At 46.4% G+C, this 15893-nt stretch overlaps 1 protein-coding gene across 1 annotated transcript in view; it reads right to left on the reverse strand.

Moving 5' to 3' along the window:
* The window catches only part of LOC8039133 (serine-protein kinase ATM), a 397758-nt gene that overhangs the window by 355244 nt on the left and 26621 nt on the right, over positions 1-15893 (reverse strand). The window contains exons 2-3 of the mRNA XM_040208992.3: positions 13677-13808; positions 7768-7888 (exon numbers count right to left, since the gene is read on the reverse strand). Of these exons, the coding sequence (XP_040064926.2) occupies positions 7768-7888; positions 13677-13808 (253 nt within the window). The remainder of the gene's footprint in view (positions 1-7767; positions 7889-13676; positions 13809-15893) is intronic.

The following is a 15893-nucleotide window of genomic DNA, read 5'->3' on the forward strand; positions in this document are numbered from 1 at the left end:
ATTACTGAATAAAAGGTTAAAAACGAGAACAAACGGGGATAATAAAGAAACACGGGCGACAGGACAGGCGCTTCACTTTCGACTGGTTTTTATTAACACCATTGCCACTTATATATACACATTGCGCAAACCACATCGGGTTCAATCGCCACAATCAGAGCCAACCTTCCAGAAACACCGTCTCACTTTGAAGCAAATACAAAGACAGAGCGCTTACGCAATTGTTTTCTTCCTTTTTTTGTGTTTGTGTTGCTTGGTGGCGATCTATAGAATGAACCCACAGTAAGATTATTACCGTTAGCAAGCGAGACTCGACACCAAACGGATTCGCACGATAAGCCGTTGATTTCTACCAAGGAACTTTTTAATCTGTCATGAATCAGCAGAAACCCCACTGATCCTTATGATAAACAGTGAAGGGCGGCGGGAAAACTTCCAGATCGGAGATAGAAGCCTCGAGCCAAGATTCTGTTCCAATGACAATGCTTGGATTAGTGACCGAGATGAGAGCGGCAAAATCATCAATCTTGGTCCTGATACAATTGAGGTTCAAAGCCACTATATTGTCACGGGTGGTGTCCAATAAACAATAAATAAACAGAAAGAAATAAACGTTTAATGTGGCGAACTTGTGCCAAAAAACAAAAGGGTACAAAAGATAATAACGGAGCGTCGCGGGCGTCGAAATCGGCGTAGCAGAAGAGTCGAACGCTGGGCGAAAACTGACTGCAGATCAGCACGCGGAGTCCCTTATGTACGCGCGTTGGGTTCTGGAACAATCGGCCTAGATTGTTCGGCGACTGGAACATTCAGAACTCGATCTGACGAGAATGTTCTCGAACTCACGAGAAAGCAATGAAAGAACAAATAAAAGAGCATTCCACTGACTGGAATCGAACCCAGACTTTTTGCACGACAGTCAAGCACGGTAACCACTCGGCCACGCGCGCGGTCGCTCGCTGACGAGCGTGGCAATATCAATCATTGCTGCATTGTTCAGTCTAGATTTCTTTAAATGGGTGATTACGGTACTTTTTACAGAAAGTGTGACTGGATTGACGTAAAACATTCGGTCACCTATGTTTAAGCGATTATACCGAAGCTGAAACTTGGCGTTTTGGGTTCTGGCAAATTCCTAAAGATTTTGCCTTCATTTCTGGTATTCAACGGAAAATCTTGGCTGAGCAAGTAGGTGGCACTCTTTAATTTGGAAGCGCCGAACAAAACGTCTTGTTTTAGCTTGAATGATGTAAATTTTGCGATGATAGGCCCGTTTCTATTAGGTCGGAACGCTCCTAGCCTATGGGAACATTCCAGAAACGAGGCATCAAATTTCATAGTGTCTAGCAAATTATTATTTTGAAATTCCCCGATTTTTCCAGCTTTTCTCCGACATTTTTAAGTGAAATTCCCCGACCACTGTAAAGGCGGTTAAATGTATAAGACTATTACAACATAAGGCAATGAGCACTGAGAACTGTGAGGATCATTTTGCACAGGCTTAATCCAACTTGCAAATTCCGAAATATTCGGACTCGTCCAGTCCGGACTAAACGAGCACTTTCTTGCCGCCGTCAGTGGAGAGGCCACTTCCGGAAACGCAATGAAAACAAAAATCTCAACCACACACTTTCATAACCGAATGGCAGCATGGCCACCAGATGCACAGTTTCGGATACTTTCACTTAAAGGGACCATGAAATGACCTTTTTACTTTTTCCAGATAACTTTTACATTAAACCGTCAATGTTCACTGAATGCCGAACAGGCATCCGTTTTCGTCTCGGTTTATTAACTTTTACACAAAAAATTATTGAAATATCGACTTTTTCATTCTCTCCAACTGACCGCAAAAGAAGCCGTGACGTAGACCGTTTCCGGAACCGGAAGTTCTCTCGGCAGTAGGAGAATGGGAGTGTTAGCGGCAACGAGTTGGGGTGCGCCGGTAGGTTTTACTGCGCTGATGTCACCGACGTATTTCCTGAATCGGCGCCTCTCATCGCCGCATCGCAGCTGAGCGAAATTCAACGAGATATGTTGCGCTACAGCGACAGCATGGGACTAGTCCCATACGCCGGTATGCCTGTTGGGAAGTGCAGCGAGTCTTGTCACCACCCCGTCATTGTTGGCAGAAGGGCCGGCCCGTGTCAGTCGTTTGCAAAGCGACGTAGATGGCGTTCTTCGCGGCCTCGGAGATGCAGGAGCGAGCCGACGTTAAAAAAGATACGTTTGAACTACGAGTGTCAGCAAGAGCCACGTAAATACCTGCTTACACTCGGAGCGGACGCGCGCGCTTGATGGAAGTCTTGTATTCGCGCTGTTGGTAAGCGTTTCGGGACCGTTCTTTTACGATTGCAACTCGATACTGACGCGACACTCGGCAAAGAAAGGTTGGACCGGGGTCGACAGTGACGTGCAGTCTGTCAGAATAAAAATGGCATACCAATAACAAAGTGTACATACCGTGTTACGAAGGCAATCCATACGGCGTTTATTTCAGCTCTATATCACACAAAACAAGAAGATAGAATCGACGAGAGTCCCTTTTCGACGAGTGTTCGTCAACACTGCCTCGGAAAACAAGGGGAAGAGATTGACCTCCTCACCTCTTAATCTAGAATTGAGGTCAGTGATCAAACTATAATGCGGGAAGGGTCCACAAGGGTCGCGCGGGCATATTCCATTTAGCACGCCAGCCGGTCGTAGGCAGACGGTCTTGCGACGAAGCAACGCAGCGCCGAGTCGGAATGCCTGCTAGGCCTATACGCTTCGTCGGAGTCGGTGAATCCAGCGTTCTTGTTCGTCGTGGTCTGTTTTAAGTACTGTTTTCTTGCTGCTTGAAGTCGGCACGCGCGGGAAGAACACGTAGAAAAATAAACGTTCAGTCAGTCAGAGTTTTGAGAGGAAGGAAAACAAAGAAAGAAATGTTCGTCGGTCGCCGTCACCCAAGTAACTGGCGGCCCTGCCCTACTGCGCACGCGCAGTAGTTGCTTCGTTTACCACACGATAGATGGCGCTTGGCTCTCAGCATTATCAAATTTGGCAATTTTCGCCACACATCTCTAATTATGCTACAAAATGTGGATCTGAATATTATTTAACAAAACTTTTAGGAAACATTCGCCGGCTATTTATTGTTTACGATCGCGGTGCTGGTGAGGTAGGCTCTTACCCAATAGGCGATGTGGATTCGGCTGACGTGCACCGATTCTGCGTATGCATCGTAGTGAACAGGCGAAGGAAGGAAGGCGCAAAAGAGTCCAGTTTTCTTTTAAAAGTTCTATAGCAAATAATTTTTTTGGGCTCCCTATTTTTGTGTTTTTGTGTTTCTTTTCACACCTTTTACGACGTGCGGTGGATGAAACTCGATTTTAAAATCATTTCATGGTCCCTTTAAGGCTTGGGGTCTGCAGCTTGCCCATTTGTTACTAAATCTAGTAGCTCTAACTGGATCTAGCCTAGTGTCCCACCCTAGATCCAAGGCTTGAACTGGATTTGTCGGCTATTCCCATTGGGTAGCACACTCTACATCGGGTGAGCAGAGCCAGCGCTCCGCTCTAAGCAGAATTTATTGCCAATTTTTCTGTCCCCAAGTCCAAGTGTTTGCTCAGGGCACTCGATGGCCCAGCTCATTTTCCCCGACTGGGCTCGCTTATTGACAATATCCCTGACAATTCCCCGATTTTTCCCGGTAAATAAAATTTTCCTGTTCATACCAAAAGTTTCCTGGCAAAAGGAAATGACCTTAGCTTCCAGAGGCAGTCCACGTCTCTTCGGAACTGTCAGGTATCCCATAAAAAATCAGATTCAATCTCCTCGACTTACCTTCAAGATTTTCACACTGCAAAGTCAAGCTTGTAACCTGAGAATAAGCCAATTGAGCTGAAGGAGACAATCTACATCATTCCGCAGTTGCGGAACAGACTCCAAATTAGCCTCTACCCATGTGAGCCTGGTCGCTAATGCTGCTAGCTTTTCGTCCACAGACTTCTGGTTGCTTAGAATTGCTTTTAGCTCGTTAAAAAGTGCCGTTTGACCGACCTGTAGTTAAGGCGAAATAGCCAGACTTTGCAAGCTGTTGCTGATCTTCCGTCAGGGGACCCGGGTTAGATACGATGTCCCCCGCTAGCATTACCAACATTTTTTTACAGTCTGACAAAAAATAAAACACACTGCTTGGGCACAGCAGCAGAACAAGACGACATGTATCATCACTTCGAACACCTTTGGGTAAATTTTTTCGTATACATCAATAAGAGAAGTTAAGTTTACGCGAGATAGCTATATAATATTCCGTATATCCCTTCATAAACACAATTACCCCAGATCTCTCCCTCTCCCCACAGCACCGATTCATCACTTCCTCCAATCCACAAGCAGTCCCTGAAACATCAATGGTTGAGTACACTGGTCTGGGACACAGTTATCAACATCAATGACTCCACTCCACCAGACATCGCATGTTGAAAAAAGCTGGCGCGCACACTTCCTTGCGGAACACGCAGGAGTCGAGCCCTGCACACCGTGGAAGGGTCATAGCGAATGACAAAGCTCAGCACGGGGTTAGACCTGAAATGCAATGGGCGCGTTGTCGTAATAAAAATAAACATGCCGTTTTTTGTTTTTTTTTGTTGTCTTTTACGAGCATGTTGCATATTTTAGGTATAACTCTATTCCGAGCTTTATCCCACCCCATCTTCCGTCCATGGGGGCTAAGTTTGGCATCGGTGAGTTGGTCCAGGAGGTGTTGGTTGGTTGCAGTGGGTCCGCCACCCGCTGTGATTGGTCAGCACCATGCTTGACGTGATCACGAATGCTAGGGAACGCCGCAAAATAGACCGCTCACATCACTATGATGCACACGTCACAATCTCGAATCCATTCGCATTCGCACGAGGCGTGGTGCTCACCAATTGTGGTAGGGGGCAAACTCACCGGCTGATTCGGTGATGTGGAACTAAGACCCCAGTAGCTCCCCACGCTTCCAGTGGGAAAGTACGTACAATTTTTTTTAAGTGCGTCGTTCATTAAATTATTCATGCACCCTTCCAGTGCAGCGTGTCTAGGGCTGATTGACAACTAAAACATTTAACCCGATTATTTGCTACCGATTAATCGAATAGTTATTAAATTAATCAATCGCATTGACCTCGGGGCATAATATGCAATACTATACAAGGACCAAATCCCATTTCCTGCCTATTTCTCGCTTTGCATCAAAGGCAAAACAAACAGAATCAATTGAAACTCGCATCATTCTTCTAGAAAGAGCCCGGGTAAAAAAAATGGCTGTGTAGACCTCTGGAACAAATGTGTAACTTCCGAGATGGGAAGTTCTCGTTTAATACGAACGGTGTCCCGTAAAACAAAGGTAGAACTAATGGAAAACACAATTGGGCCAGGTTCGGGTCGGACTCATGCCAAAGAGAGCAGTCGGGTTCAAGCCGGGTTCGGGCCAAGGCCTCCTCGTGCCGGGTCAGGTCGGGCCTAAAATTCGGGCCTCATCTCATCTCTCTTCCCCATTTTCGGGTTTTATTTCTTTTCCAATTCGGGGCTCTTTTTCCTGGGTTTATTTTTTTCAAAAAGACTGTTTTTCGGCATCAATTTTTGGTGTTGGACAAGAAAACGGCCTTTATCGGGCCTTACGTCCAAGAAGCGGGGCAAGGAATTTCCCAACCTCCGAACAGCATGCTCGTGCCCAGAATACTGGAAAAACGTCCCGGTATTGGCCAAGTAACTAAACGAGATGTGGGATGTGGTTCCCCAAGAAACAGGTAACCTTGTGGACTGCTCTGTGTGGCTGTGTTCGAGGTCAAGACAAAATTATAGTTGAAGATTTTTACTCGGGAGGCTCGGCTTTCTCCTGGTGAGCTCCGGGGTTTTTCGGTTTTCCCCGATTTTGATAAAACCTGCTCGGGGGTTAATTTTCGGGGTTTGTAGGCATTTACCGAAAACACGCAACTCTACGTGACACGACCCGTTGGAGTACCTTGGAACACGGCCACAATTCCAGTGGCTCCCATAGATGCTTTAAACAGGCGCCAGATTGAGCCGCCATTGCCGACCTTCTCTCGTCTCACCCAGTGGGCGTGGACGAGCCTCCACAAAGGCCAGGGAGAAGGACGCGCCTAAAGTGGCAATAAGATGTCCTGCAGTGGCAATGATGAAGTGAAATAATAGGGATAAGAGGAAACAAAAATTAAAGACATTTACAACCCCCGCAACGCCGAATTAAAGCGCAGCTCTTGAGGAGGAGGGGAGGGTACAGTTCCCACTAAATGGGAGGGGGAAAATTAGTGGGAAAATTTCCCACTAAATAGGAGGGAAAAAGGGGCTATGCCCCTCCTTCCCTCCCATTTAGTGGGAAATATTCGCTACATTTACAGCCAAATTCAGCAGAAACAATTCCCAACTAAATTTAGTGGGGAAAATTTCAGCTAAATTCAGCGGGGAAAATTTTTCCGCTAAATCTAGCGGGGAATTTGTTCCGCTAAATTTAGAGGAAAAAATTCCCTGCTCCTCCTCCCTCGTAACGTCACACGAGACGTCACATGCGACGTTATTATGGGAAACGTCCCATAATGCAAAGCGCAATTACATCGACGGCGACGGCGATGCCGCTCGAGCCGCAAACGGGCGCCTAAGATCTGCGCTCTTAAACTCAAGGTCGGTTCTGGCGGCGCCCATGCGGAGCTGCCTAACATGTGGCCTGTGATGCAACAGTGTGGCGATCCATCCCATGGTAGACCTTTCCAGAGATATTTGGGGTTCTGAAAGAAGTTTGGTACGTGTAATGTTTGGCCGTACATTTCTAGGAAAAATTATGTTAATTTTATTTGGAAAAATGTGCCGCTAAGACGGGGGTCGTAAATTTTCTTGACTGTGAAGACTGCATTGCCATTTGGAAAGAGGAAAGAGAGCAACCTATGCCAGAATTCTTGCACCACGCCAATTTTAGCTGCACCGAATCAAAATATATGACGCTGCCACAAAAAATTTAGTGTGCGCCCATGTCCACGCTAAGCGCCCACTCACTACTTACGAAGCATTCTAAAAATAGGCAAAGGACGTACCAAGTGCCCACCCAGCTAACCGAGAGGCTTGTGGCACGAGTCATTTCTCTGAGCATGCCGGTGCAAGGGAAAGAAGCTCAACGTGCGCCGGTGTAAAGCAGTGAAACTGGGAAGCCCACCCCATTTTCAGACCTTCCGTAATTTTTGCTCTAGGCAAGAACGACCATTTCCCACTTTTTCAAGATTGTTTCCAAAGTTTGAATGCGTGCCTGTATGGAATTTTATGGTGTACGCACTAGCAAAAAGAAAGAAACAGGATTATCAAACTCGCAACGGTGGCTCGGTCACAATAGGGGTTTTCCCCACAGTGGGTGGTGGCAGTTTTGCCACCCACCAGTCCAGCAGACTGCCCATTGCTGCATTTGGTGCCTAACGTACCAGGCGACGCACTAATTAGCAAAATAACCCCCTAAAACTTACTCAGGAACTTTTTAACTAGAAAAAATAAGCGTATGGTTCCTATTAAAAACTTGCTGAGCGTCATCGAAAACCCTTAAACCGGTAAATTCAAGGAAGACTCGAAGCACGTGGGAAGCGCAGGGGTGCGCTAAAGTTCCCGCTCGTGCAGGAGAATGGCCATGCAATAGCACGGACGCTGGTCTGGAAGCTGGCAGTTTCCAGACCAGCAAGTAGTTGGCCTAAGGGATGTGACAACGGCAACGTGGCATAAGTGCTGCGAGGAGGTGCGACTCACTGCGGCTGGCCGACTGCACGAGGGTGCGCAGCAGGGCGGCGGCCTGGAGCAGGTCTCCGCCGGCAGAGGCCGCGCTGCGGGCACCGCCCCGGAGGCCCCTCTCCGAGAGACGGTCCACCTCCTGCGGGGACGGAGGGGTCCGCACCAACCTCTCAGTGCTCTCCCAGTCAGTCTGAGTGCCACACAAGTCTTCCAAACCTGGGGCGCCGTTTATTTTCAAATTGGGCGTCGTCAAATTGGGCAGCCAGTCGGGCTGGTAGGCGGCGATGGGTTTGCCGTCCACGCACCCAACTGGCTGCTCGTCTCTATGAGACGACGCCCAATTTGAAAATAAACAACGCCCCAGGTTGTCGCGTTTGGAAGACTTGAGTGGCACTAAGCAACAGGACTGCGCGATCCCTGTGAACAAAATCCCTACTGTGCAGCAGTGGAAGTGCCAGGACACCAAAAGTCACAGCTGTCATCCCGTTTGGATGAAAGCATCTCTTTCGGTAAACTTCATCAAGTGTGCAGTGCCAGGCAACACAACAGTGTATGCATGCACACCTAAGATGACAGCATGTCCTACACTCCGAGGATGGCAAAACAAATATTTCTACAGGAGCCTACACGGGCCAAACAACTGACAAGGATGTTAAACACTTTTTTAAGAATAAATATACCAGTAGCAATCGGCATAGAAGTGAACAAACATAACCACTCCGTGCACTACTCGGCAACTTGTCTGCTGCTAGAATCCCATCTGCTACATCAGAAAATTGTGATTGAGAGGCAGTGCCACCGAAAGATATCGTTGCCAATAGACCACCATTCGCAGCTGAAGTCAGCCAATGCGATCAGGCACGCATTGAGTCACCCGAGGCTGGGCAGGGATACTCCAAAAAGTATTCTGGAATACAAATACTGAGGTACACATATTTTAAAGCCAAAATACAAATACTGGGGTACATTTGTCTTCTATTTAACGGGATATACTTGAGATACTCCTGATAAACAGCAAAAAGTATTCCAGAGTGCAGATACAAATAAAGATACACTTTTTCCCAAATTTGAAAAGGTGGGAAGGGTGCAATTCATGGCAAATGCAATTTATACATCTAAAAGGACAATGAAACAAAAAAAAAAAGATGGTTCTTTTCTACCTGGTTAAAAAAATGTCTCAAAATAAATGTAAAAAAAAAAAAAAAAAAAAAAAATTGCCAATATTTTTGTTGCAATACGAATTTTTTTATTTGAAACCAAAACTTTATTCCTGTGGGATGATGACGGCAGTGTTTGTACCAAACTTGTGTGCGTTCCGAGGCAACACAGGTCCAGCAAACTTGGAGCACTTATTAGTTGGGTACAAACGCTACCATCATCATTATACGAGGTCTGTTAGAAAAGCACCCGACCTTATTTTTTTTTGCGAAAACCTGATAGATATGAAACAAGCGCGCTTGCATCAGCTGACCTTGAACCTTCGTACGCATGCGTGAATTTTTTCCCGCCTGCCGATAGTGTCAGTCGCTGGAACGCAGCGTTTGAGGGAGGTAGTGCTCTCGTCGTTTTTTTTTATTCCAAGGAAAATGGCGGAGCAACTGGAGCAGCACTATTGCATCAAATTTTGCTAGAAACTGGGGGACAGCCAAGCGGAAACCATTCGGAAGATTCAGACGGCTTTCGGTGACGGTGCTATGAGCAGCACACAGATTAAGGAGTGGTACAACCGGTTTAAAGACGGCCGTACATTGGTGGAAAGCGAGCCACGCTCAGGTCGGCCATCAACATGCCGAAATGACAAGGTCATTGCCAAAGTGAACGCTGTGGTGATGCGGGACCGTCGAGTGACTATCTGAGAAATTGCGGAAGAGGTGGGCATCAGCACGTTTTCTGCACATTCATTATGACCGAAGATTTGGCCATGAAGTGAGTTGCGGCGAAATTCGTGCCGAAGCTGCTCACGGTGGAGTAAAAGCAACTTTGCATTCTCACAAGACACGCTGGATTCCCCAAAGAGTGACCCCGACTTCGTGAACACCATAATCACTGGTGACCTTGGGTGTGCGGGTACGACCCAGAAAGCAAATCCCAGTGGTCACAATGGAAGCGTTCCACGTCACCAAGACCAAAGAAGGCCCGCCAAGTGCGCAGCAACGTCAAAGTGATGCTGACTGCTTTCTTTGACTCCCGCGGTGTGGTACACCACAAATACGCACCACAGGGTCAAACAATCACCAAAAAGTACTACAGGGATGTCTTCCGTCGCCTACGTGATGCTGTGCGGCACAAGAGACCGGAGTTGTGGTCAACAGGAAGTTGGCGCATCCGTCACGACAATGCTCCTTCCTGCACATTCCTCGCACTTGATTCGGACTTTTTTGGCGAAAAATCACACTCCTGTAGTTCCACAGGCTCCTTACTCTCCTGATGTGGCCCCCTGCGAGTTCTGGCTGTTTCCCAAAATCAAGAGGCCATTGAAAGGAGTGCGATTTCAGACAAGAGAGGACATTAATGGCTGCAACAACAGCTGAGCTAAACTCCATTCCAAAAAAGGCCCTCTCCGAATGCTTTCAACAATGGCAACACCGCTGGGAGAAGTGTGTGAAGTTTCAAGGAAACTACTTTGAAGGTGATTACGTTTCCAACGCTCCAGTTACGCCGGTTTTTTTTCTTCGGCTCGGATACTTTTCTAACAGACCTGATACAGGAGTACAGTTTCACATGGTGGGTGTAACAGCTTCAAAAAACGAGGACGATGAAAGGAACACACACAACAGGACAACAGCTGTTCTGTCGTGTCTGTTCCTTTCATCATCCTCGTTTTTTGAAGCTGTTACACCCAACATGTCAAACTTTTACCAACTCGCCCAGTTCAACACCTTGTTAGAGTATTTATTTATTTATTTATTTATTAGAGTACCTACATCGCCTAGAAGGCATTACAGTAGGGGGGGCACAAAAATAACATGCAAAATATACATCGTTATACACGAAAAAAAGAAGAAAACACTACTACACTTATAAAGACTAAATCATATGAAAACCTGCAAATTGATCCGGTAAGTGATGACGTCACAACACTGCGCTCCGCTCCAAACAAACCATTGCTGGGGCCTTCGTTATCGAGAAATGCATGGAAGCTCAATGTAAGGTTAGAAATCTTCTGATAAAAAAGTAAACAATTTTTGTAAGCAATGTGTCTTCTCAATATTTAATCATGAAGACTTTTTCTATCGTCTCATACCTTAAAGCAATGACAAAAGCTCATGATAAAGTTTCACAACTGGTTTTGCTTTGCTAGCAGACGACACGATGGCTTCGCGTTCAGTGGCTGATCTGAAGGAGTATGCAACTGCGTTGAATGAAGGTGGTGACGGTCGACGAAACTTCTATTCTCGGGGTCAACTTTCTGCGGGATTTAGGAAGCTCAGAGCGCCCGAAAACAGCTCTGATCAACGCTCAAGGTCTGCAAGCGCATGAACGCCTTCCCATGAAGCTTGCTTATATTTGAGAAGGTGAAAATACTGTGAAGCCATATCAGGTACGACGACGATGTGAAGTGTGTCAAGGTCAAAGTGCAGGCCAGCACACACTTCAAGGGTTTCTGACAGCAGAGTTGTTCAGTGCGCATTGGTGTGAGCAAACAAGCTGTCCGCAACATGTCACCGCATGCATGACCAAGAAGAAACGCTTTCCCTTTTATCCCATACCTCCTCCAGAAATGTCGCAGATGAGAGTCATGACGAGAGTAAATTGAAAATAAATGTTTAATCGGCGAAATTGTGCCCGGGGAATTTGAGAAAAGCTGCATGCTCGAGCAGCATGCAGCTTTTCTGCTTCGGTGTTTTTGTTTGGATAAAAAAAATATAAAAAATAGTACCCATATCTTGTACATTTATTCAGACCGTCAGTAGCATTGCTTGTGTGAGATGTAAATCTATCGCGATACTCTGGCAAGTGTGGTCACAATTCTTCCTTTTCATACACCAGCTGTGATGCATGCCCTGCTTGCCCTGTCAAACATGCCTAAAATGTTGGTTGAAGTTTTGCCTGCAGCTGTACCAAACCATGCGAAAATAAAACCCCATATGGAAAGCTACACTTCCTACGAAAAGCACGCACAAGAATAAATAAAAATGAGTGTGCCGACAGCTAACAGGGCGAGTCAGGGAAAAATTTTTTCCATGACATGACGTCACCCCGGTTCACTGTAAGGGAGCACTACGCAAATTTTTCGGGGCTAATAGGGAGTGACGTCGTGAAGCAACACCTAGCAATCCGAGATCGCTGGCGACGTCCCCTTCTGCCAATTTCGGCGCTCCGGAATAGGGGGCGGCAAGAGTAGCACTGGGGCGCGATTTAACCGCCCTGCCCCCCCCCGCTTTTACGCCACTTTGCAGAAACAGGCTGTGAATGGCTCATTACGAACTATTAAACCACCTCGGGCCACCCAATCACGCCGTCTTACAGCGCCCCACTGGCAACCCAAGTATGCCCTAGCCCCGCTGTCGCCCACTGCACCTCAGTTGCTAGGTGTTACATCACGCCGTCACTCTCTATAACCGGCCAATCCTGCGCAGCTGCCGTCCTTCGTGCACACGCTAAGTTACCTGATCTGCTTGCACCACGGAGAAGAGGTGTTTCAAGAATGTTCACCCCACGGAAAGTGCTGAGAGCTGCTTTCACCATTTCACCATGCTTTGTTATAAATAACCGCTACATAAAACGCTGATGCACTTCTTCGAGAATCCAGCAACTTCTACGGCGCTTTTTTTGTTTTCACTCTTAAGGGTTTTTTTTTTTTGTAGAGAGGGTTGTGCAGAATGTTCCCCAAAAAGGTGGCTTTCAGTTTATTATAACAGACTGACAGTTAATTTTCTACAGCAAACATAGTGAGCTACCGAAGCCTAGGAGGGTACTGCGATACAATCGATAGGTACATGGTAAAGGTAATGTAAATGTGCAAATGTATATCGATACTTAAAAGTATCCCTAAGATATTATTGCTATACCGCTTAGCTCTGGTGTCACCAGTGACTGAGTGGTGGAAGCGCCAAAATATATCATCTCTCCAACTTCGGCTCGTCCGAGTGAGAAAGAAGTTACAACTGCAACATACAGCTGCAAGCCGCCTTCGACATGAAACCTTGGCAGCGCCACTGAGGAGTTTCCACGGCAGAGATGGGTAGTAGGAGCACATGTGGTCAGTCCAGGAGGAACGCAAGTTGTTCGTTGGGCCATTTAATCTCTACATTGAGCATAAAGCAAAACAATCTCAATATTCTCATTCTCATTGCTGGGGGGTAAAATCTCCGCACAAAGGAAAAGGCACGGAGCACGCAGTTTTAGGAGAAGGAAACAGTTTGCTCACACCTTAAAGGGGCAGTGCTACGATTTTCGCACTTTGGCCAATTAACTGCGGGAATTAATCCACGTAAAAGATTTGTTTGGGACCGTTGGTTATTTGACATCTTGAGGTAAAATCTGGGCAACTGCTCAAGGACAAAGAACAAGAAGAAACGGGACTCAGCGTTGAGTACCACCTCTTCTTGTTCTTCGTCCTTATCCAGTTGCGCTGTTTTTACCTTGAGATAACAGAAAAGAATTTTTTCTTGCGTGCATAAGTTTTTATTTTAAGAAATCAAACAAATCAAAGGTCAAAGTGCCCCTCAACTCTCGGACCGTCTTTTGAGTGACGTCTCTTGGGGATCACCTGGTTTCCCGTTGACATGCCACCGTAGTTCCCGTAACCGCCACAGTTGTTTGTTTTTTTTCCTTTATGATTACAAAGCAGCAGTATTTCAAGGAAAGGTGGTGCGTTTTTTCTTACTTGCGCCTAGATAAACAGCACTGCCCCTTTAACTTGGACGCCTGCTGCCACTACAGAGCCAGAGTTTGACTGCGATTTGGTTCGAAGAGGTACTCACCGTGCTGACGACTTTGAGCACGTTGAAGGCGACTCCATCCCAGGTCAGGTTCCCTTTCTTCTCCGAGCTCTGGTCCAAGGCCGACTGAACGCTCGGGCTCTGAAGAGACGACTTGAGGTCTCTGAAGGCATTCTGCACGAGACAATATGGTCTCCACTGATAGGCAATTGTTTCTTAGAATGACCCACTCATTGGGAATTTAGTTTTCCGACTGCTGTTGTGTGCTGACATACGCACTAGTCGCGATTGTGATGCCTCTTTGTATTATTGTATAAATTTGGCGTTTTCATGTAATAACATGATTGTAAACGCCTACCTCCCCCAACACAATTATTTTTTTGCCACTGCGGGGGATTCTGTAAATAGATAAATAATTGGCAGTCAAATGACAAAAGCTTGCCACTTATTTTGAGGCAGGTATTTGCGTCGTCCAGCGTATTGGCGATCGCTTGAAAGAACTAAGTGTGTGCTCCACAGCGGGGGCGATCCTTATGATGGAAACACAGTTGAAAATCAAGCTACTTCTTGTGAAGTGAATGTTTATTGGAGACTGTTTTTTAGTAATGATAATAACAAATATAACAATAATAATAATCTTTACTTAGTACCCTAAAACTGCCCGAGCTGCGTTTGGATTGGAGCGCATAAACAAGAAGGCTAATAATATTAATTTATTTCTATCCAGGAGGCTTGCAGTGCACCGAAAGGTCGAAACAGAAGTGAAGTATAAGTAGCTATAAGTAAAAAATAATATTTATCGAGACACATTTACACAAATGAACAGAAAACACAAAAAGGAAGGTGTGTAGTAACTAGCTAATCACTCAACAGGTGGCCCAACACAGAGGCCGACACGGACGTCGAGAGAAAGAGTTGTGACTGTATCCAAGAAAGCACGCATCCACTTATCCCTGAAAGTTAAACTCATCGGATGTTCGAATTGGTATTCTTTATTTAACCCTTTAAGGACGTATGTCGCGAATTCGCGACAAACCACTTAGTCCACTGTATAAAATCTTTCCGTCATCTATGAGCCCCGCGCCGACTGTCGCAAAATCGCGACGTACCTACCGAAGCGCCACGGTATGCTTGCGCCATCTGTCGGCCGCCCGGTGTACTTTGCGCCGTAAACAACTTTTGCCGGTGGACAAGATTTCAGAGCATGTGGTTTTCGAATTCCCAGCTGTCCTTCTAGCGTAATCGAGAGGTAAGTTGTCGTTTTAAAATTGTTTCTAGCTTAAATGTGGTCCCAACTAACTGTACAAAGCACACATCCTTTTAATACTGAGGTCTTTCAGAAAAATAAGATGTTCTGTTCGCTTTGTCGCGAATTCGCGACACTCGGCATTCAGTGATTTGCAAGTCGCAGTTTGGCTAATCTAAAACAAAAAATATTTCTGGCTTACCACTTAGTTTCAATCAGCCATACTTTATATATTGTAGGTCATGGAAGCTCGCTCCTTCTATGGGAAGAAGAAAATTCCGTGTAGGACGCGGTTACCACCCGAAGACGGAAGCGACGACAGCTGCCTAAGTGACACTGACAATGAGGATGCGGACTACAACCCTCCCCAACAGTTCAACGCACCCCCCGATAATGACACAAGCGAAGAAAGTGAAGAAGAAGAATCGGTGCCAGCTTCCTCGAAAGGAGTGAATCGGCCAGTGCATTGGTCAAAAACATCTTCATCTCTGAGTAATGACGTTCCTCAGTGGAAAGGTGCTGCGCATGAGAGCGAGGCCGTCAGGTCCCCAATCGAGTACTTCCAGGGATTCTTTGACGACAACGTGTTCAAGCTAATTGTGCAGCAGAGCAATCTTTATGCAGTACAGCAAAACCCGAATAAGCCTCTAGCCTTGTCCCGGGTGGAACTTGAGCAGTTTCTAGGCTGCACTGTCTACATGTCGATCTTCCAGCTACCACGATCTCGTTTGTACTGGTCAGCTGAATGCAGACTACCAGTTGTGGCCGATATTATGACGCGCGACAGGTGGGAGGAGATCAAATCCTCGCTGCACTTCAACGACAACCTCAGCATGCCACCAGCCGACAGCTCCCCGAAGGATAGACTGTTCAAGATTCGCCCGCTTCTCGAGATGCTGCTCCCGAAATTCGAGGTGATACCTCAGGAACAATGCCTCTGTGTGGACGAACAGATGGTTCCCTTCAAAGGGCACTCCAGCATCAAGCAATACCTCCCCAAGAAGCCTCACAAG

This window comes from Ixodes scapularis, unplaced genomic scaffold (genome assembly GCF_016920785.2).
Source record: "Ixodes scapularis isolate PalLabHiFi unplaced genomic scaffold, ASM1692078v2 PGA_scaffold2__306_contigs__length_199485367, whole genome shotgun sequence".
NCBI lineage: Eukaryota > Metazoa > Arthropoda > Arachnida > Ixodida > Ixodidae > Ixodes > Ixodes scapularis.